General features: G+C 35.8%; 2 protein-coding genes across 3 annotated transcripts in view; one reads left to right on the top strand and one right to left on the bottom strand.

The window, feature by feature from the left end:
* The window catches only part of CFI (complement factor I), a 39,248-nt gene extending 21,871 nt beyond the window's left edge, over positions 1-17,377 (bottom strand). The window contains exons 1-4 of the mRNA XM_081303085.1: positions 15,650-17,377; positions 6,201-6,480; positions 4,070-4,223; positions 1,230-1,411 (exon numbers count right to left, since the gene is read on the bottom strand). Of these exons, the coding sequence (XP_081159211.1) occupies positions 1,230-1,411; positions 4,070-4,223; positions 6,201-6,480; positions 15,650-15,706 (673 nt within the window). The 5' untranslated portion in view covers positions 15,707-17,377. The remainder of the gene's footprint in view (positions 1-1,229; positions 1,412-4,069; positions 4,224-6,200; positions 6,481-15,649) is intronic.
* RRH (retinal pigment epithelium-derived rhodopsin homolog) overlaps positions 1-23,808 on the top strand; it is a 64,419-nt gene that overhangs the window by 12,946 nt on the left and 27,665 nt on the right. The window contains exons 1-2 of one of the 2 annotated variants that reach the window (XM_081303079.1): positions 9,520-9,569; positions 9,819-9,878. The exons of the other annotated variant lie outside the window; for it this stretch is intronic. The gene's annotated coding sequence lies outside the window, so the exon portion shown is untranslated. Of the gene's footprint in view, positions 1-9,519; positions 9,570-9,818; positions 9,879-23,808 lie in introns of those variants that run through there. 2 annotated transcript variants of the gene reach the window in all.

Here is a 23,808-nt window from a genome sequence, read left to right as displayed (position 1 = left end):
CCATATAAATTTCCATAGTGGTTATGCTAACTCACAACCCCACCAATGGTGTGAAAGTATTTTCTCCCACATCCTTATATTTTAACCGCTATTCTAACTGGAGTGAGATGAAATCTCAGTGTAGTTTTAATTTGCATTTCCTTGAATGCTAAAGATGTAGAACATTTTTTTTCATATATTTATTGGTCATTTGTATTTCTCTTTTTTAAAATTTCTGGTTCATTTACTCATTTATTGATTAGGTTATTTTATTTCTTGGTGGTAAGGTTTTTAAATTTTTTTTTTTTTTTAGTTCTAGATGGACACCCCACCTTCACTCCATCTATTTATTTTACATGGTGCCGAGGATGCAACCCAGTGCCGTACACACTGTAGGCAACTGCTACATGACTGAGCACAACCTTGGCCCCGCTTTTGGGATTCTTTATATATTCTAAATATCCTATCAGAGTTGTAGCTGACATTCTGTAGTAGAATTCTCCCACTCTGTAGGTTCTCCATGTTCCTAATTGTTTTCTTTGCTGTGAAGAAGCTTTTTAATTTGATGCCATCCCATATGTTAATTCTTGGTATTATTTCCTGAACGTCAAGAGTCCTATTGAGGAAGGATATTTATATTTATATAAATATATAAAAATAAATTTAGTATTATTATTTGTTTATATAATATATGTATTTATTTATATATATTTATTTAGCACTGAAAAGGATACAGCTTTGGTTTTTAATACCATAAATGGCCAAAATATACCAATGTCAGGATGAAGGAGCAAAGCATCAATGACTGCCTGGAAACTGAGGTAGTGATATGGTCACTTAAACATTTTAAAGGAATGTCCTATAAGCCGGAATTTTATTTCTCTTTCCATAGTTTTATTGGTACATTATAGTTGTACATAATGATGGGTAGGTTGGAATTCTTGAAGGAGATTTTGTTTTTTTCTCTTGCTTGACTGACTTGTGTTGCTATCATAACTTTAATCCACATGTTCAAGGAAACAAAGAGGTGTCCGGCAATTTTCTTCCCGTATAGGAAAGTGGAGGCAAGTAATATTTGACAGGAATAAGGAATGACAGGAGAAAATCACTAATTTAGTCTCTCCCCAAACATGATACGATCCATATCATTTGCCTCAATGACTGGGTATCAATCATTGACTTATTTATTTAGGCATGGTATGAACAATCTTGAAGGAAGTTGTAAAGTATCAGGCAAGTACTCCACCAACCTGAATTCTGTGTATAACACACCACGCCAGCAAGACCCTCATAACGCTTGGTTTTCCTTTTGGCAAAAGTACATTCAGTCAAACTGGTCTCTAATCCATGACAATGGACATGCAGACATTCAGTGGAGTTTATGTGGAGATTTTCAGGAATATAAAACCTTTCTTCAATACTTAAAGCACCTCTGCAAATAGAATAAATAAAACATGATGGTAGAACAATTAGTATGTTTATATATAGTCTTATACTAGGAAATAAGGGCCTAGGGTAATTTCCTCTCATTTTTAACATATGAGTTACAGACTGGGCAAGACACTTAAATTCTCTGAGCCTCAATATCTTTACCTATGAAAGGGAATATGACTACCTCAGCGAGTCTTACACAAATTAACTAAACCATCAATTTAAACTGATTAGCTAGGGTTCAAAACATGACAAGCACTCAGCAAACATTGGCCTCCTCTTCCCTGTTTCTTATAAAGGAAGAAATACTCCTGATATTTCCTTTCAATTTGAGATGCATTGTTCCTGGACTCTCTCTTTTGTTTGATTTTTCTCTGTGGGAAAGGAAGTAGATTACTCTGATTGGAGGATTTTAGATATATAAATCAGGCCTGGTTAGCTCAGCTTTTCACTTGTTCCTTTTGGGTGTTTCTTTGCTTGCCATATTATGCAAGGCTTACCTGGTTGGTTCCCTTACTGCTTAAGATTTAGAAATTAAGTTGGTTTAATTCTAGCAGATTCATTTGCTTTTACAATAAGCTACATCTCAATTCAGCCTCAGCAGTATTATGGTGGTATTCTGTCACCTATATACCAGTGCTGGGATGTCTGAATTTGTTCAGAATTTATGCAGAGAAGAAGCTGCCTAAGTTACCCAACATCCTAGAGACGAATTAAGGTGAACTCTTCTTCCAGGACATTCAGTTGCTCCTTGCTTCTCTTTAGAAATGAACAAGGAAAATAAGTTCAAATTTAAAAGGTGAGCCAAGATGCAGTAGACAAATGGAATAAAAAATAAAACAGAAATGGCAATTTAAACATCAGACTAATTAGAGTGAAAGGCACAGTGAACAAGGAGGGTTATTTTAATTATTTCAGATCCCTAATGATAATAGTAGTCATGAAATTGCTCCGTGACAACAAGAGCCATTTCAAACACCTTGATAAGCAAATAATCTGAAAAGCCTGAAAAACCTCACAACCTAAAAATATCTAAAAATACTACAAAAGTATAATAAATGGACTCAATGAGCTCTTAAGGAAGTATGAGAAATCCCCCTTAGCTTGAATCAGAGAAGTCTATCCATGAACTTATACAAAACATGAAAAGAACAAAATACTGAGGAATCAAAGCTGAGAGAGTTTACCATTAGATTAAATCTACAGTATCCCATGGTTCAATTTATAATAAGAGACTCTCCGTAATGAACTAGAAAGTGTAGTTTAGGAAGAAAAAAATTGAGACCAGATTGAAATGTGAGATGTAAGATGGGACAAACCAAAAAATTGGTATAAACATGAAGTAAATCTGAGTGAGCATCAACTAAGCAACAATAATAATAATTTCTTAGTATATAATGATGGTGATTAACTTCAGGTACATATAAAAATAAGGTGGAATTAAATATCGGCAACTTGATGGGGTTCCTAAGAAGGTAAGGAATTCCTAAGTCAAGGATTTATGGTATAAATTCAAAGCTAACCACTGAAGAAATAAAAATAGATTGCATAATTTACAAACCAAGTACGAGAGGCAAGACAGAAGATTAAAAAAAAATGTTGAGGGGCTGGGGTTTATAGCTCAGCAGTAGAGCGCTCGCGGAGCATGTGTGGGGCCCTGGGTTCGATTCTCAGCACCATATAAAAATAAATAAACAAAGTAAAGGTGTTGTGTCCAACTACAACTAAAAAATAAAAATAAAAATAAATGTTGACATAAGATTATCATCATACAGGGATATTCTCTGACCACAATGCAATTTAATAGGAAATCAAGAACAAAAAGTTAACTAAAAGCAAATTAACACGAATATTTGGAAAGTTAAAAAAAAAGAGAGAGAAAGAAACTTCTAAACTGAATATGGGTCAAAAAAGAAAATATATTGAACTTCCTTTGAACTAAATAATAAATATCACTTATGAAAGCTTATGGCAAACAGATAAAACATTACCTAAGAGATAAATTTGTACCTTAAATGTTTACATTAGGAAAGCAATAAAACAAATGATTGTATTAAGTATTCAGCTCAAGAAATTAGAAAAAATCATAAAGGGGACAAAAGTCAAAAATAACAGCAAAGGGGGCTGGGGTTATGGCTCAGCAGTAGAGTGCTCGCCTAGCACAGGCAAGGCCCTGGGTTTGATCCTCAACACCACATATAAAATAAATAAAATAAAGGTATTGTGTCCAACTATAACTAAAAAATAAATACTTAAAAAAAAAAAAGATAACAGCAAAGATTGATGAAGTTGACAATAAGGAAATGAGAGAGACCATTTACAAAAGGACCAAACAGACAGTTGATCAAAGAAGAAAGAGAAAAGACCTGAACAATATTGGATGAGAAAAAGTGGTCATAATTCTAGATGAGCAGAGATTAGGGGTAATGACTGTGAAATTCACCAAAGGGTTCAATCTAAAGGTGCTCTGTGCTCACAGCAGGATGCCAAGTGCTAGGCAAATGTGAGCACATTTAATCTTCACCACAATACTGTGAGGTGGGTAGTTAATCTTCTCAGGTTACAAATAAGGAAACTAAGGCCCAGAAAGATTAGGTCATCAAAAAGCAAATAGTTGGAACAATCAAATCAGCCCTGAGAAAAATCTACTAATACTCACTGCTGAAATCCAAGGTCAAGGCAGGCCACGTTGGCTTCTCTTAAGCCCCAGCTGCTTTTACATAGGAACATTTTCTCATCTTGGTCTACTAGCTTTACTTCAACAATTCCCCTTGAATCTGTACTTCCATAATTTAAGGAAATACTAAATTTTCCTATAATAAAAAAAACCCAAAAGGATGAGCAATATTTAAGCTTCCGCTTTTTCCCTTTCAATGAAAAAGAGCCTTTACAATATTAAAATACCTAATTTCAAATTGACTTTGGACACCATGAAGATTTTAATAAATAATCAGCAATGATTTTATGAGTGCTTATTATGTGTCAGTGCTTGCACTACCCAGTTATACAGAAGATCATTAAATCATCACATTGGCCCTATAAAGATGAAGCCCAGCCAAGTGTGGGCTTCATTCCACACCTGGAAACTCTGCTATTCTGGGCACTAAGGTGGGAGGATCGCAAGTTTACGGCCAACCTAGACACCTTAGTAAGTCCTTGTTTCAAAATAAAAAATAAAAAATTTTTAAAAAGGGCTGTGAATGTAGCTTAGTGATAAAGTGACTCTGGGTTCAATCTCTAGTATCCTAGCAACACACATACACACACACACACACACACACACACAAGATTAAGCCCATATTTATCCCCATTTTTCTATATGAGGAACCTAAATCTAAGAGAAACTAAGCTATTGGCTATACCACAGAAATTGCTCTATTACTCTGAAGTCCACACTCTTAGAAGACAAATAATGAAAGTAAAGAAAAGGTTTATGTATTCTCAAAATACTTAAAGCATTTAATACCTCAAGAGAAGAAAATCTGACACTGATAAAATATGGTTGACTATTTGCCATCTTCCTCTCCAATGGATAATAGAAATGGGCTCAAGCAGGGAATATTTTCCTCCTTTTACAGAGAACCTCACTATCTTAAATCAGCACCACAAAATTATATAGGCCACTGTGAGCTGGTGCACACCACAGTTCCTTTGAAAATAATGTTTTGCCCAGTGCAGTGGATGCACTTGTTGTCACCTATTGGGAGCTGAGGCAGAAGGATTGCTTGAGCCCCAGAGTTCAAGGCCAGCCTGGGCAATATAGAGAAACCCTGTCTCTTAAAATAAAAAGAAAAACATTTAAAAATTCCTTTGTAAGTTCAGAAGTATCAGTAATAACTTGATATCAGAAGGAAATGAGCCTTAGTTTTGTTGTTATAGTTAAAATTTAATGAGCACTTTATGTACCAAACACTGTCTGAAGAGTTAGCTTTACATGCATCATTTTATTTAATTTCCACAAGTCTTGTGACTTAGGAACTTCTGTTATTCACATTTTACAAGTGAGGGAACTGGGGTCCAGAGAGATCACACAGCTTGTCAATAACTGAGCTGGGGCTTGGAGGAATTTGAAACTCAATCTGATTAACTGTGAGATTTCTAATCTTTTTTCTTTATTTAATCCCTGCCCTCCCCCCCAGGGAAATGGGGACTGAACTCAGGGGTACTCTACCACTTAGCTGCATTTTCAGCCCTTTTTATTTTTATTTTGAGACAGAGTCTTACTAAGTTGTCAAGGCTGGCCTTGAACTTAATGATCTTCTTATCTCCGAATCACTGGGAGCTGCTGCGCCTGCACCTGCATTGAGATCCCTAATCTTCAACACTCCTCCAAGTGTATATGGTGGGGTCCAGTCTCCTCATTGCACTAGGCCCCTGATGGAGTGTAGACCTGTCAAGTTTGTCAGTCGTGTCTCAAACTCCCTTGGAAAATCAGGGCCAGTGGGATTCTGGATGGGGTTGGGGGTCAGATATTAGAAGAAATTATTGAGGCTGAAGGTCCAAAGGAGAAGCTGAGGACTGACTAGACTACATATCAGTTTTGCACTGGGTTCTGAACCAACTGGACCACCCTGGGAATAATCCCTTTAACCAAGTAGAAGCAAGAATGGGGATGACTCTAAAGTACTGTGCAGCTCAGCTACTACTGAATTAGTCACCTCAATCACTATGGAAGGTCTAGAAATTTTTGAGTTGTCATAATATTTCACAGGAAAATGTTTTCTAATAAAAAGAAGGGTATACAGTTGCCTTCATATCACAGAATAACTTGACAACTAGGCTTTTCCAACCTTCAGCTCTGCATGTTCCATTATTTAAAAACTTTGCCGCTGGATGGAGACATTCAAAACTCTTTTGATGACAGTAAGTCGGGTAGCTTTTCCCATTAGTCGAACACACGGAGGTGCCATTCTTTGGGCATTGGTAAGGGAGTTTACAAGCACAGATCCCATCAATGCACTTCTGCCATGGTTGGCAGAAAACTTTATTGCAGGAGCGATGTGTGTATTTTTTTAGTAAGCACTTTTCCTCCACCAGATCCTCTTGAGATGTATCTGAGGTTGAAGTGAGCTATAAAACACAAAATAAACATTAATTAAGCAACTAACTAAAGGCTTTTGTTTGAAGATGAAGAAGTCAAGAAAAACAACAAAACAGATCACCCACTGCACAGATGAGGATGGGACAAACCTAATTTCTAGCCCCAGTTAAGAGAGCTTACAATTATGTAGCTTTGGGCAAGTTACCGTTGTAAACGTGAATTTCCTCCTCTGTAAATAAGAGCAATAATTCTGATTTTTAAAAGTTTATTGTAAGAATTAGAAATAACATGTGTACAATAATCCAGAAAATTCCTTGAGCAATAGGATTCTATACTTTGCTCCATGTAGGGGTTGAAGGTAGGTCCTGGGCTGTGCTGCTGACTAAATAAATGATGCTAGATCAGCTTTTCTCTCCAATCAGCAGTATTAAAAATATTATGAGAAATCTAGATTTACAAGTGATGTCCTTAATGATAAATGTCTCCCCATGAATTCTGCATGATGTTTTTGTGTAGTATTGTATCCATGCCATTAAAATCAAATGAAAAATTTCAAAAATAATAAAGTGTGATGAATATTATCCCACAAAAGATGAACAGTTGAATTATTAAAATACTATTTGTGTGTTTAAAATTTTGTTTTTAAGGTATGTTTATTTGTACAGCAGTGTATTTATTTTTTAGGAATAAATATGTTCATATATACTGGGAGTACAGGCTCAAAAATTTCTAGCAATTATTATTATAGCCTAGTCATCTGGTTCCATCTCCTTCAGCGCTGTTGCTTTATATATGTGGGCTTCCCCCCTTCCCCAATCCTTTCTTTGGTACTTGCAATGAAGTAGCTTTTTATGTGTGTGAATTTTGTATTTTTTTCCCTAGGCAGGAGTATGGTGAAATTATTTTAGATAGTTAGTCATTAGAAAACAAACAAGAAACAAAACTATCTCCGGCTCCAGGTCTTATCAGCCCCAGTGTACAGCTATTTAGCTTTACCTAAGGTTTCGTTGTCACTTTCCCTTTTCTTTTTTCACCTTTAACCTACAAACAATGGGGAAAAAATGATCAACTATGACCAAAGTCCATCACCTTCCCTTTTTTGAGGAACGTTATTAAAAAGTTTGTTCTACTGCTAACTGGCTGTGATTTGGGGTAAGTGATTTTTCCTTTCTGATCCTGTTACTTTATTTTTAGGTGTTGGGGATTGAAACAGAACATCCTAGACAATGCTCTACCACTGTGCTACACCACCACATCCCAGCCCTTTTTATTTTATTTTGAGATAGTTGCTAAATTGCCCAAGCTGGCCTCAAATTTGCAATCCTCCAGCTTCAGCCTCACAAATTGCTGGAATTACTGGTGGGCACATTGATGGGGTTCCTGTTTTCTCTCTTAGGAAACATGGAAAATACAGATAATGTTCTCACAGTGTTACTGTGAGGATCAAATGGGAAAATACATGAGAAAGCACAGACATTTAAGATTCTATATAAATTCTAATATGATGGTGATTGTGGTAGATTGCATGTAGCCCAACATTTCTCTACCTCCTTTCTTTTTCTTCCTCCTCCTCCTCCCCCCACCCCTCCTCCTCCTCCTTCTTTGATTGAACCCACGAAGCACTCAACCACTGAGCCACATCCCCAGTCCTTTTTATTTTTATTTTTAAATTTTGAGATAGGGTCTTTCTAAGTTGCCGAGTCTGGCTTTGAATTGGAAATATTCCTGCCTCAGCCTTCCAAGCTGCTGGGATTATTCTGATATAAAGCCATTCCAAGACACCCCCACAACTTCTTAACCATTCAGATTAAAAAATAGAGAGGAAATGCTTCTCTTCCCATACCTAATAATCATTATTTTAATCCACATAAAAATTAGAAATGCTCTTTTGTTGTTTTCATTGTTTTTTTATATATAAAGTAAACCACATTTAAAGGACACCATCTAGTGAATTTTGACCATAGTCACCTATGACCAAATATCCACCCATATAGAATATATCTGCCACCCACCAAGATTTCTGAGGTCCCTTTCTGTCAAATCTTCCTTCAGTCGTTACCCCAGTCAGTGACCACATGTGATTTTGCAATGCATGTAAATGGGACACAGTTTGTAATAGTTTGTGCTTTGCTTCTTACAGCAATTCATCCAAGTTGTTGCATTTACAGTGATCTTTTTTTACTTCTATTCCTGAGTAGTATTCCATTATGTAAATGGGACAACTTTATCAATTTTACTACTGATGGACACTTAAGCTATTTCCAGTTTTTGGCCATTATCAGTAAAGTTGTCATGAACGTTCATGTACAAATTTTTGTATGGGCATGTACATCCATTTCTCTTGCCTAGGTATATGCTTGCACTCTTAAGAACCCATCAGCTTTTCAAAGTGTGCATATCCTTATAATGTATATCCTTATAATGTATATCCTTGTCAATACATGTTGTTATCTGTATTTTATCTTATCTCTTCTAAGTAGTATAGTTTTAACTGTACTTAAAAGTTTTCAACTAATCATCCTCTTTTTAGTCTACCTTGCTTTTACATCCAACAGAAAACTGGCACTACAAATTTTTAATTTTAAGGGGTATTCTTCAGTATTAATTAGATTGTTTCTTAGCCTTTCTGTCGCCGATTAGGGATTCAATTTTCCAGATTGTTAAATAAGATGCTATATATCTATATGTTTTCCATCCCCTAAAATATATATGTGGTTGTCTCTACTCTCATTATCTTTTTGGCATATGTTTCCACATTTAAAAAAAACTATTTTTGTGAATTTTTTCTGAGGAAATATAAACACATTATATTTAATTCACCAACATTATTTCTCAGCTATGTATTTAATACATATTCTTAACATATAGAATCAATGACTGAACACAGATGAGATACAAGGTAAAACAATTAATGAATGTTAGGATAAATACTATGGAAATTATAAGAGAAATGATAGTACAACATATAGAAACGTAGATTCAGAAAGGCACACGTGTTGAAAAGGGGAGTCCCTTTTGAAAACTATTATTATATTGGAATGATGAAATAAGTATCCCTCTTTTCCCAGGATCAGAATGTGGTTGGAAATTGTGGGAAGACAGACACATGTGCTGGCAGGTAGGGTGGGCTTTTGTACTCTGATCTCTAGTCTCTGTAAAAACTGGAAATATTGTTTTGGGAAATCATTGTCTTAGTTCTTGGCCTTTTTTTTTTTCATAATAAGTGTGAAGTGTCTGAAACTTTGTTTATTTTTAATAACATTTAATTGATTTTTAAAATAGGAAATATAGAAAATGTTCTGACAGGTTTATAAAGATTCCTGGAAAAGTTATATTTTATTTCTTCCCTTATCCTCTGACCCATCAGTTCCCACCTGAGGCAACCACTTACCAGTTCCTGTGTCTTTCCAGAGATAGTCATGTATATGTGAGTTCATGTTTTACTCTCCAGTTCCACTCACTAATACCAGTGCAATGTGTAACCAGCGTACTAAAAGGGATTTAGATTGTTTTCAATGTTTTGCAATTATAAATAATGCTGTAATGAATTTACTTATACAAATATATAATTTCCCACATATTATATCTGTCCCATAGTTAACTGGGAGTAAAATTACTGAAGCAAAGGAATGAATAATTTTAATACTGAAAGGTATTGCCTAATTTCTCTTTATAGAGGTGTTTTATGTTTGTTTGTTTTTGTGGTATTGGGAAATTAAACCCAAGACCTTGCATATGCTAGGCAAGTACTCTACCACTGAGTTACATCCACAGCCTTTTTTAAAAATTTTATTTGGAGTCAAAGTCTTACTAAGTTGCCCAGGTCGGCCTTGAACTTGTGATCCTCCTGCCTCAGCCTCCCAAATAGCTGGGATTACAGGTGTATACCACCGCACCTGGCTACAGAGATTGTTTTAATCTACATTCCCATCATCAATATATGAGTGCCTAGGGGCTGGGGATGTGGGTCAAGCAGTAGCGCGCTCGCCTGGCATGCGTGCGGCCCAGGTTTGATCCTCAGCACCACATACAAACAAAGCTGTTGTGTCCACCAAGAACTAAAAAATTCTCTCTCTCTCTCTCTCTTAAAATAAAAGTATATATATATATAAAAGTATATATATATATATATATATATATATATATATATATACCTATTTCCTGTGCCATTAACTACAGAGTGTATACCATATTGTACTTTTTTATCTTTGCCAATTTGATATGTAAAATGTTATTAGAGTATACTTCTATTTGCATCTTTCCCTATGAAAGTGCTCACATTTTAAGAGATTTTTATTTATTTCTCCCATTCGAACTATATCTTTTGTTGGTATAAATTGGATTTGTTTTTTTTTGGTAAAAATTCTTTTTATATTAAGGAAACCATGACTTTGTCTGGAATATAAGTTGTCAAAACTGTCTATTGACAAATGGCAAGCCTAGTATATTTGAGTGGCAAGAGGAGTACACAGAGGGATCTTGCCTCAGGAGTAAGAAATAATTAGGTCTAGATTAAGCACTGTTTTGATGCTATCTAAAAAGCAAAAAGCAATATGGGGAAAGGATCAACCTGTTTCCAAGTAACTAAACTGCATCCCAGAATGAAGCTTAGTGTATTTGTAGGAACAAAAATAAATGCAGCACTAAAAACATGAAATCCATATCTCACATCTAATTAAAATTACTAAAAATGCAAAGAAGCTGTAAAATATGGCCTATAATGAGGAAAAAAATCAATAAATTGAAATATACTCAAAATTCTAACAGAGATTTTAGAGTTAACTGGCAATGGTATTATTATAACTATATTCATACGTCCAAAAATTTAAATAGAGACATGGGAGATATGAAATATCCAGTTGAAATTTTAGGGATGAAAATTACAATATCTGAGATTAAAATGATACACAGGAGGGAAATAACAACCGATTAGACATTGCAGAATATAAGATTAGCTAATTTAAAGACATATCAATAGAAACTATCCAGAAAAAAAAACACAGAAATACTATGGTCTTGGCTGTGATTTTTTTTTAATATGACAACAAAAAGCAGAGGCAATGAAAGACAAAATAGAGAAGTGGGACTACATCAAACCAAAAATCTACTGCACAGCAAATGAGACAATCAACAAAATGTTAAGACAGCATACGAGATGGGAAGCTGGTGTGGTGGTCAGGATATAGAGGCTGGAGGAGTCCAAGTTTGATGCCAGTCTCAGCAATTTAGAGAGCCTCTATCTCAAAATAAAGACGAAAAAGGGCTGGGGTGTAGCTCAGTAGTAGAATGCCCCTGGGTTTAATCCCCAGTACCATAAGAACATATCTAAACAGCAGAAACAAAACAACAACAACAACAAAACTACCTCCTTCAAGCGAGAGAAAATATTTGCAAACCATATAGCTGATAAGGGGTTAATACCCCAAATATATAGGAAATTTATACAACTCAATAGAAGAAAAACAAATAACTGATTTTAAAAAATGGATAATAAGCTAAATAGACATTTCTCCAAAATAGGCAAAACAAAATGTGGCCAACAGAGATATAGGTGTTTATGATCTGTAATTATTAAGTACATGAAAATCAAAACCACACAGCAGGTAGGATGGCTATTATCAAAACAACCAAACATCACAAATAGTGATGAAGACATGAAGATAGGGAACTCTTGTACACTTGTGAGAATGTATGTTGTACAGCCACAATAGGGAAACTGCATGAAAGTTCCTCAAAAAATTAAAAACAGAACTACTATATGGTTTCATGATTCTGCTTCTGGGCAAATCCAAAGGAATTGAAACCAGGTCTTGAAAACGCACATCCATTGTGGCTTTAATCACGATAGCCACGACATGGAAGCAACCTAAATGGCTATCATTAGAGGAATCAAGAAAATATGATACAGACATACAAGGATGGGATATTAGCTGGCCTTGAAAAAGAAGGAAATTTTGCCATTTGCAACAACATGGGTAAATCTGGAGGTCATTAATCAAAGTGAAATAAGCCAGACAAAGAAGGACAAATACTACCTGATAACACTTATATTAGGAATCTAAATAGTCAAACACCTAGAAGCCAGAGAATTGTGGTTGCCAAAGGTTGAGAAACAGGAAAGTACCAGTCAAAGGGTATAAAGTTTCTGTTATGCAAAATGAATAATTCTTAGAGATGTGTACAGCACAGTACCTTAATAATACTGTACTGTATACTTGAAAACTTGCTAAGAGGGAGATCTTTTGTCAAGAGTTTCTCTGCCTCTGTCCACCTGCCCCCCTCTCTCATACACACACACAAATAAATAAAAAGAGTGAGAGAAAACTTTTAGATGATGGCTATGCTTTTGGTGTATACTGTTCTATTGTTATCATGATGTATACTTTTTGTTCAAACTTATCAAATTTATGTGTAATGATGAACTGAAACTTTTGTGAGACAGAATAAATCTTTCCTCCCGGTAGGTATTTTGTCACAGTGGCAGAAAGCCGACTAACAGTCTTAAAAAGACATTAGCTAAAATTTGCTGGAATCCAATTTAACTTGGGAGTAAGCATCATCAGTTGCCTTGTTTCAGATGAGGTGGCCTCTAGCCGTAAGCTCCAACTTCACTCCAACTGAGCTCCTGTGAAATGAAGCCTAATATTCTAGAGAAGACTTGGGAGTCCCGGAGGGAAAAAGTCACTTCTTAACTTTCAATAATCTTTCCCTATGTCTTTGCCCAAATATCCCCCAACATTATTTCAGGGAGGCAGATTGAGACCTGCTTTTCCATCTCCACACTCATCTGCCTGTGAGTAAACTCTTCATCTTTTGTAAAAATCATTATTTCAGTAATCAGCAAACCGCATAATGGGTAAAATGGACCTGGTGGGATGACATTCTTACTTTAATATTGAGAGCAATTCAATTCTATCTCACTTCCAGTTCACTCTACTCACTGAAGTAATCCATCTCTATCAAGGTGTTTTGATTTTTAAAGAGGGGAGAGGTGCTTTTAATCCTCTAGGAAGAAACCTGCCTCCAAGTCTTAGAATAACAAAAATTTTTCCCCTGGTGTATATATTTTATTTCATTTTGAAAACATAGGCATATCTTTAAACTATTTGAACACATTTAGGTTGTCTCTATACAAACTCCTTTTAAAAAGTGTTTACTTCCCAGAAGGTGGTATAAAAAATTTTACTTTCTTTCATAAATTAATATTTTAAGAAGTTCTGAAATTTTCACAAATTTGATATTAACCTTCCTAAACTGTATTTCTTAAAGGATTTATTTTTGGAAGACTCTTTAATAATATTAAAGTCTTTTTCTATAAGTGAATATTACTACAACTTATTATTTTTAACTTGTTTTTGTTCTAGAAATCAAAAAGGGGCCTGAAATACTTCTTATTTTCAAAAATAAAATTTCTAATTAAAAATACACATATTTTAATAAAATAAATGAAAATTTCTGAATTCTGAAATTTAGAAATATAGAAATTAGAAGATAAAATCACCAGCAATTCTGTTACCCACTATTTTATAATATACATTAACTTTTTAATTTTGTCATATATAAGTAGTTATAAGTCTGCTTGTGTATGTCTATATATCTATGCATATGTATGTATGTATATGCATTTTTTCTTTAATAAGAAAGACTGTAATAGGGATTTTTATTTTAATAAATATTTATCATTTCAATGGCCACATAATGGTTTACTTATGGATGTACAATTATTTAATCAATTTCTATCAAAGAGTATTTATTTCTCTGCTCTGTGAAACACTGCAATGATGATAACACATTTTGGAAGTTACAACAAATGTAAACTATATAATTCTGATTTCTTAACTAGTTTTCTTTAAATAGTTGCTTCTACAAGCTGGCATTAAGAAAAAAATGTTCTTGGAATATTATCTCAAAGTGCCTTGACCACAAAAGCTAGCATTCACCAATCGATATTTAAAATAGTGTCAACATTTTTAATCTTAATAGTCAACTCCCCAACATTGTCACAACACGTCATTTCAGTTTTAACCTCCTTAGTAGCCCACAAAGCCTTCCCTCTGATCAGATGGGTAGATTAGCAGAACCTGGTACTTTGCTGCTTTCCCTATAGTTGGACCTGCTGCTTTTCCTGGCTGTAAGGATTGGAAAGCATCACTTTTTCTCACCAAGAATCAAATCTAATCTAGAACTATAGGTTCCACTCAAATTCCACATGATCCATAATCTCTTTCTGATCTTTAGCATTTGTGATTTGTCCTCTCATTAAGTCTTTTATAATTTTGGTTCAATTTATGAATTTTTGACTTTCTGATGCTACAAAAGCCATACACATTCAGGAGAACTCAGTACTCTTCCTTGGGGTGGTGATATATAGTAGAATACACTTGTGCAGTGCTGGGCATTGGCAGTGAGCCGCAGCTCTCAGCTAGCCAAAGCAACCACAAGGCACATAATGCTCTTTTGGATTGCCAGTGTTTTTTGGATATTGTGCTTTGGCATATCATCATGTCTATAAAGTGTCCATCATTTTGGCACAGTACTCAGTAAAGTACATGAAATATTCAACACTTTACTGTAAAATAGGCTTTGTATTAGATGTTCTTGCTCAACTACAAGCTAATGTGTTTCCAGCACATTTAAGGTAGGCTGGGTTATACTATGGTGTTCAGATGTATTAAATGCATTTTTTACTTATATTTTCAAATTATGATGGGTTTAATCAGGACTTAACTTAATCATAAGTAACTTATTCAGGATATTCCATCTTATGATATTCCCTTCTCTTGAATATTCAAATATAATTTAGATTTCTTATTATTCTCATGTTGACATATTTACATCTTTCTATAACTTTGCTAAAAGGCTATTGAACAGAGGTTGGTCTTACTATTTTCCTAGCACTATGCCTAATATATAGAAGAAGCATGGTATATGTTTATTGATTTAATATAATGACAGTAAACTATAGCCTTGTATTAGTAAAATTCTCGTTTGATTCACTGTCTATGTGCTTATCCAAGCATATAAAAAATTATTTTCTTAAAATTTTTAACAAAATATTAGCATAAAATACTTGCTAGTTACTATTTACTAGCATTCTTGATAACTAAACTATGCAATATTTAAGTCCAAATCAGATCTTAAGATTTTCTCGGTTTTTATAATCTTTAAAATAAATTATATAAATACTGAGTTACTTACCTTGCAAAAACTTAAGTGGAAGCACAAAAGTAACAAAACAACATGAATAAACTTCATGTTGGAGGTGTCCAGGGTCTATGTCTCTGCTGAAGACTCTTGTCCATCCCAGAGAGTCTTTTGAAATTTAATTTTTAACCTTTGAAAAAATATTTAAAAAGAGCAATTCTCTTAAAGAGATTTGTACTTTTGAACCCAGAAAGAATTTGGCTAAAATCCAAAGAGTTTTACCGTAACTGAAACCAAAAATGGCCTCCCTAGCAAATAGCTGAAGGAGGTGACCAATAGAAACTTCCTCCTCCAGAAGGGAGTGATTGCTCCACCTTGTTAAAGAACAAATGCCTCACTTCTGTTTTCTGGGGAGACAAAAACTACACTGGAAGCAAATTTCTTGTTTTTTTTTTTTTTTTTTTTTGTAAAATAAAAATTTCAATTTTTTTCCTTAAAGTTGATGACATGAAGATGGTAAAAATAAAAGTTTTATCATATTGAAAACTATGCAACATACAAGCAAAATTCTCAAAAACACAACTCTTTTATTATGTGTTTATTGTGTTGTGACCAAGTTATATTCCCTAAGCACTGAAAAACTTTTGAGACAGAGCTTGGTGTATAAGAATATTATTAGGGATCAATACCTGTAGAAGGAAGGGTGGGATAATAAGCAAGAGAGAGCAGAGGAAGAACTTCTATGCAGCTTCAAAAGAGCTTTGGCCTGCTGGTAGAGCAAATGTGTGATCTTTTAGTGTCCCCGAGTCTGGCAGAAATGGAAGGGGCTTTATATCTTGATTTGATTAGGGTATAATGGTGACCTGATGTTGGAACCAGGAAGGGCATACTCTAAGGTGAGGCAGTTCTCTGTAGCTGAGGAAGACCTGAGGGATGTGATAATTATTTGTTGTGTCAGGAAGTGTCTTTTTACTGTGCTGAGGATTGAAATCAGGGTCTACCACTAAGCCACATCCCCATCTCTAGGAGGAGGTGTATTCCAACCATACTCTTCACAGCCAGGTAGCAAGATTTTCTTTGAAGAGGGATCTAGAAACTAATTTCTGTACCTTTGAAAATCTTGTACCTTTTAGATCTACTTTTCATACATATTCCAAGAGTGTCTCTTTCAAAATTCCTGTGGCCCTCTTTTCCTGAAAGGAAGCTTAGAAGAGGGAATTAGTAGAAAAAACTATAGGCCCTGCTCTTGCAGTTGATATTGGGCTACCATGGATACTCATCCTCTGTCTCCTCTCTATCCATTCCAGAGTCCGTTCACCCTGAGCTTCCACCTTTGCTGATTTCAATGGCTTACCTGATGGTATAATCCACAACCTCTTCTAGGAGTTGTCAAAGTCCTTGGGTAGTATTCTTTTCTCAGACCAAATTGCTGTTACTATTCCTTTACTGTCACAAGAGACGCCCCGACAGAGCAGGTAGATTTCACACGTATTCCTCCTGCCCTAATTGTGATTACAGTAGCCCTCATCCTCTGAATGAACAGGGTCAATTACCCATCAATATAGTGACTCCTTTTCTTTCCTGCTAGTCTCTAGACACAAGGATCCCAATGTGCATCAGGCAGAAGCCTTAGGTTATATTTGTTCAACAGGATTCTTACTGTGCTCCTGGTGAAAGTGTGTTTTTTTGGGGATCAAGACCTCTAACCCTGCAGAGTCTATACTATTGGGGTCAGGAAGCACAGAGCCCCCAGTTGGTCTTTGGGAATGATGGTAAACATGGTCATTCCTACCTCTATCCCTCATGTTACTAGACCCATGTATCCATTCTATTGGTAATACAATGCTATACATTTTATTTATATATATATATATATATATATAATTTGATATATATATAAAATTTGATATATATATAAAATTTGATATATATATATATATATATATATATATATATATATATATATTCCTATAGGACCGCACACTGTTCTTACAGGATACTGCCTTTAAGTAGCGCCCCAGCTTTGCATTCTGGAGGCCACTCCAATATTAACCCAACTTAGGGTAGTGTGATATGTGATATGATAGTGGATTGCATGGTCATAAGCCAATTCTTGCATTTCTTTTGCTATCAAGTATGTACTTTCCTTAGATCCTTGGGATCCCTTGCTGGAAAATTAGACACTCTGTCACCATGATACTAACTGAACCCCTGCGGGAAGAAAAAGGACACCCACTTTGAGATGCACAGTGGTAAGGTGTAAGTTCTTTGAGTAAGACCCATGGACAATGGAGTGTAAAATTAGTTTTTCTTTAAACAGATAAGAAGTGCAGCTCCCATAAAGGCAGGGTCCCAAATGGGCTACCTCTGAGTTGCTGCTGTCTAGAGATTTATATGGTATTGCTGAAGGAGACCTTTAAAGCTATTGGCTGTTGACTTTTGAGGAGTTTCTCCATCCAATCAGAATGAGACACTCAGTGATCATGTGTCCCCTGTCCAGTCAGGATGCTAATCATGGATCAGGATGTTCACCAGCTTGTTCATATGCTTGGCCCATCAGATGCTTTGTACACAGAATTGTTGCAATGGAGGTTCTAATGACAGCTCCTGCTTTCACCATCTCAAATATATGTCTATTCCTGCGAGAACACACCACTGTCCATTCTAAGATCGAAAGGATCATAGGTAGTTAGTTTGCCACCAAATGGCTAGTTGGTCTCCTTGATAAAATTGTGCCATCTTGTGGGCACAGCACTGGATTCTTGCTGTTGGGTGGAGCATTTGTTGATGGCAGAGCTCAATGATTCATGGAGGTCCATGCTACAGTTTTCATGGGTCCCCTCCATCCCTGATTCCATCATCACTTCATTCTTGTACCCATCATGTCAGCACTGGGGAACTGATGGCTGAGAATGGTTAATACCAAACTGACATTTTCAAAATTATTTACTGACTTTTTCTCTAGCAGATGCATCAGTGAGCATTAACATGTGTTACAAAGATTTCCTGCTAACTCCCATGTATACATCCATATTTCAATCCCAGAACTTTTTGTTCTTGATCTTCAAATATTTTTCATTCTACAAAACAAAGATGGTCAGGCAATTGTCTAAGGCTCCATATATAGTCTGACCCCAGTCCACTTTTGTTTTCATTTGGAGTGGATGATCAAGTGTGCTTCCCTTAAGTTCTGCCTCTAGGGAGGACTTTTCCTCACCACTGTCTTTCTAAAGTACCCATGTGATTGTAATACAGATGCTGCCTATTTTTGACTTGTACCTGCATACTAAGCAAACCCACTTATAAACCAATTTCAAGTTTTTCTCTCCTCCTTCAGTTGGTTTTTCTCTCCTCCTTCAGTAGATTCCCCATATAGCCATATGTGTGACTTGAAAGGGAGGGGCATGGGCATTCATTTGGATGATTCCCCAACTGGTTCTGGGATACCTGCTAAATGTACCTTGCCTGTAGCCTCTGGTGGTGTTTGTATTTGGTTGTGGATGTCATAATACATTTTTGCAGCTGGGTATGTAGCTCATTGGTATAGCATTTACAGAGCATATGCCAGGCCCTTCAGTCCAGCTCCAGCACTGGAAAACATAAAAATAAAAGATACACATTGTTTTATTTTTCCTTGTCCCCTCACTTCCTCTTGTATGTAATTTTGTATAACCCTGAGGGTCTCCTATGTAATTTCCCTTCTCTCTCGCTTTCCCTCCCACCTCTCATCCCTGTTTAATGTTAATCTTCTTCTCATGCTCTTAGTCCCTACTCTGTTCTTAGTTACTCTCCTTATATCAAAGAAGACATTTGGTATTTGTTTTTTAGGGATTGGCTGGCTTCACTTAGCATAATCTGCTCTAATGCCATCCATTTCCCTCCAAATTCTATGATTTTGTCATTTTTTAATGCAGAGTAATACTCCATTGTGTATAAATGCCACATTTTTTTTTTATCCATTCATCTATTGAAGGGCATCTAGGTTGGTTCCACAGTCTTGCTATTGTGAATTGTGCTGCTATGAACATCGATGTAGCAGTGTCCCTGTAGCATGCTCTTTTTATGAATTATAGTAGAGGGGGTAGAGAGAGAAGAGGGGAGGGGAGGGGGGATAGTAGAGGACAGGAAAGGCAGCAGAATACAACAGACACTAGTATGGCAATATGTAAATCAATGGAAGTGTAACTGATGTGATTCTGCAATCTGTATACGGGGTAAAAATGGGAGTTCATAACCCACTTAAATCAAAGTGTGAAATATGATATGTCAAGAACTATGTAATGTTTTGAACAACCAACAATAAAAAAAGATACATTGTTGCTATGTCTCCTTAACCTTATGCTTTGTAAATCTGTGAGGACCCAAGTACTACAGAAAGCAGTTCTGGCCACATAGTGACATAGTGTCCCATGCTCCCTTTATTCCTCCCTCACAAGTTATATCAGATTTTCTATAAAGCAGTTCCTGTAGCATTCTGGTGCAAGCCATGCAGTAGTGTCCAGGTTGGGCCAGGAGCAAGTGTCCCTTGTGGTTTAAAGTGAGGTTGCAGAGGAGTTTGCTGTGTGTGGTTTTGGGAGAGTGGTGTGGGCGGTTGGGTGGAGAAGAGATCAGTATTTAATGCTTAATTATAGAAATGTGACCCTGAAGGCATACTGTATTTTAATGGTACCTATGTTAATAAAACATGGACACACACACAAAAAAATAAGGAAAGCAGATCCTGTGAGCTGAAGAGGGGCATGGACATTTATCAGGGACCAGAAGAGCACAATTACACTCTCAAATGGAGTATAATTCTCTGCTGCAGATGATATGGCCTTGTTCCAGAACTCTAATCCCAGGTTTCTTCAAACTTTTTGACCACCTGGAGGTAACAAATAACCTTAGTAAAAGTTTTTTCCTTTTTATTGCACTTTTTACCAAGGACAACAACCAAAGTCCTGTGCTGTTCTTGTCAACAAAAGTAGTCTTAATAAATGGTTTGCTGTAACCTCCTTCTTTGTACTTAAAAAAGAATCTGTAAAAACCAATATCCCTCACATGACACCATTTGGGGAAATGCAAATTCTATGCTGTTAGAATTCATTACTACCAGAAGATCATCTTCATATTGTCTTGAATAAACTATTTTCATATTCAGTATGCTTTGACTTGCTTTATAGGTTCATAGTACTTGATTACCACCTGTGTTTTACAACAGTGACTTACAATCCAATGTGGTGAATTGTGAGGACGAAGTGGGAGAGAATTCTAAGCCTCAGTAATTCTGATAAAGAACATAGAATTGTGATGAAGAACCCCCAACTAATAAATGCAGCAATGGCTCCAGCAAAACTGAAAAAGCACTTAACTACAAATCATAGTAAAGGAGAATTACAAATCATAGTAAAGGAGAATATACAAATACTATCCAGCTAATGACATTCCTGGATTTATTTCCTTTTTTGCTGTAGCTGTAGCTCAGAGGTAGAGAGTATACTTAGCATACAAGAGGCCCTGAGTTCAGTCCCTGGAACCACAACATAACACAACAAAACAAACCCCTAGGATCTGAAACACTGCCCCTCAACTCCCATGTACCAGCGACTGAGTCCAGATCCCAGATCCTTCTTGTAGCAAGAGCTATATTTTTATTCTAAGGCAGGATCTTGCTAAGTTGTCCAAGTTGGCCTCAAACTTGTGATCCTCCTGCCTTAACCTCCAGAGATGATATACAGATATAAGCCACTACATCTAGCCTGAATTTCTGACCTACAGAAATTGTGCAAAGTGATTTTTGTTGTTTTAAATAATTAACTGTTGGGTAATTTATTATAAAGAAAAGGTACTAATACAGATTTTGGTTCTTAACTGGATGCTTGAGTTGGAAAATGAATTGTAGAAGTACTTTTCAGAAAATAGAAGGTGAGGGCTGGGGATATAGCTTAGTTGGTAGAGTGCTTGACACACATGCCCAAGGCCCTGGATTCAATCCCCAGTATCATTAAAAAAAAAGTAATACAGATTTTTGTCAGCTTTGAAGATGAAGAATGGCTGCAGAAACTAGCTACTTAGCAGACATCTTTCATCAAATGAACTAGTTGAACAAGTATTTTCAAAGCTCTAGAGAAAATATTTGGACTCACAGTGATAAGATTCCTAGGTTTAAATGGAAATCAAATTGTTGGAAAAGTCATATTGCAAATAGAAATCTTGAAATGCTTCCACTGCTGCTTGGATTTGAGAGCGAGGAAGTCTCAAATCTTACTGAAAACCACTTTGGGAAGATTGCAGAACAAAATTGAACAGGTTAAACAATATTTTCCTTCTCCTTTGACACATTGTTTCACTGGATGACTGCCCCTTTCCCTGAATCTTATCATCCTGAGCACCTGACTTTGACAGAAAGGGAAGAACTTTTATAAGTTTATACCTGTAAACAGATGAAATGTACTGATTTTCCCTTCTCTAAACTCTGTTCTTCTGTGAAAGAAAAGCATTCGGTTGTTCATTAGGAAAGGAATGATCATTTTGCCATACTTTTCAACTTTTTATTTGTATGAGAAAGCTTTTTTGTTGTTATTGAATGAGCATCATGAGTAAAGACAGAAACTATCTCATTTCAGTTAAAAATGAAATCTATGTGCCAATTTCAAGTTCAACTTAGAATTGAGTGTAAACACAACAAAAGACAAGTAAAGATTTCACACTGAACAAACACATTTCATCATTTTCATTTTAAAATGACTCTTGTGCATATCCAGGTTTAAAAAACCAAATCAACATTCATTAAAATAAAATTGTAACTTTTACCAAATTAAAATAAAAAGCTGAAGTTTTCTCTCTCATTTACTTTGCATTAGTTAATATTCTTTGTGAGTTATTATTCTTATTAGCTTATAGAGTAGGCAGATAAAGCAGATTCACAGAAAAACATCATTCTGTATTCAAAAGAGTAGAGATGTACAAGAACGTAAATGTACTGAATATCATTGAACTATACATTTTTAAATGATGAGGATGGTAAATTTTACGTGTATTTTGCCACAGTTAAAACAAAAGAATTGACAATTATTATCTGATCATTGTTTCTGATTTGCTCATCATGCTATTTTGTGTGATGTGTGTGCACGTGTTTGTGTGTGTGTGTGTGTAGTTTTTTTTTTTTTTTTTTAAGTGGCTCTGGAGTCAGGAAAATTATTTCAGGAGTTCCACCAGGGTGAAAAAATAGAGATTGGTCTAGTAGATGGGAAATGGAACTTATTCTAGCGAGCAAAAGGAAGCAATTGACAAAGACAGAGAAAGAGAAGCAAGGCAGCAATGCTGGCTTGATGGGACAAAGGGATGGTGTACGGCACAGGGGGGAAAAAGTTAACTACATAGAAGGCATAATTGATAGAGAGGTTTTACTTAGATTTGTTGCTAAAGGAAATGGGAACTATCATGGGAATGGTATAAGGAAACTTAGTAAGTTCAATATGTCATCAAATGCAGTACAGATGGGAGGAAGAAGTTAAGCCTGAAAGTATTTAATATAACAAAGATGTTCATAATGTGAGAAGATGCCATTACTCACTGTTATTATTTCTGAATATTTGAATTCTTGTAGAATTGTATTGGATTATTCAGGGCAGGAATAAGACAAGGAAGCATGAGTGTCAAGAGGCCTATAATCAGTTGCTGACAAAGACAAAGCTATTTTGGAAGAAATGAAAATAAATTGATAGCTTTGGATAAAAGAGATTGCAACCAGGCTGGGGTAGGGATGGTGGTAGTGATGGTAAGGAAGGAGGAGAGTGCTCAAAGGTCTGGGTTCAGAGATTAGAAACCAAGAGTATGATGCTACCATGAAGACATATAGGAAATGGAATGATGAACAATTTGGGAAGAAGATAGGGTGGAGGTAGGAAGGACAATAAAAGACTAGGATTGTGAGAATCAAAGTTCTAGTCTGTTGTTCTTACTAGCTGGTGAAGGTATTTCACTTCTCTGAATGTAAGGTAACAGGTGATCTTAAAGGTCTTGTACAAGTTCAATGGTTTTTATCATACTGGTGTTGGAGATAATAGCAGGACACCAAATGGAAATAGAAACACTAAACTTAATGTTAAATTGCACAACACAAAAGAGAGCAGGGAAGCTGGGCCAGGTGGCTCAGGAGGCTGAAAAAGGAGGATCAGAGTTCAAAACCAGCCTCAGCAATAGTGAGGCACTAATCAACTTAGGGAGACCCT

The sequence above is a fragment of the Spermophilus citellus genome, assembly GCF_964194105.1.
Source record: "Spermophilus citellus genome assembly, chromosome: 8".
NCBI lineage: Eukaryota > Metazoa > Chordata > Mammalia > Rodentia > Sciuridae > Spermophilus > Spermophilus citellus.
Note: the sequence above shows the minus strand (reverse complement) of the source record. Positions and strands in the feature narration are given on the sequence as shown.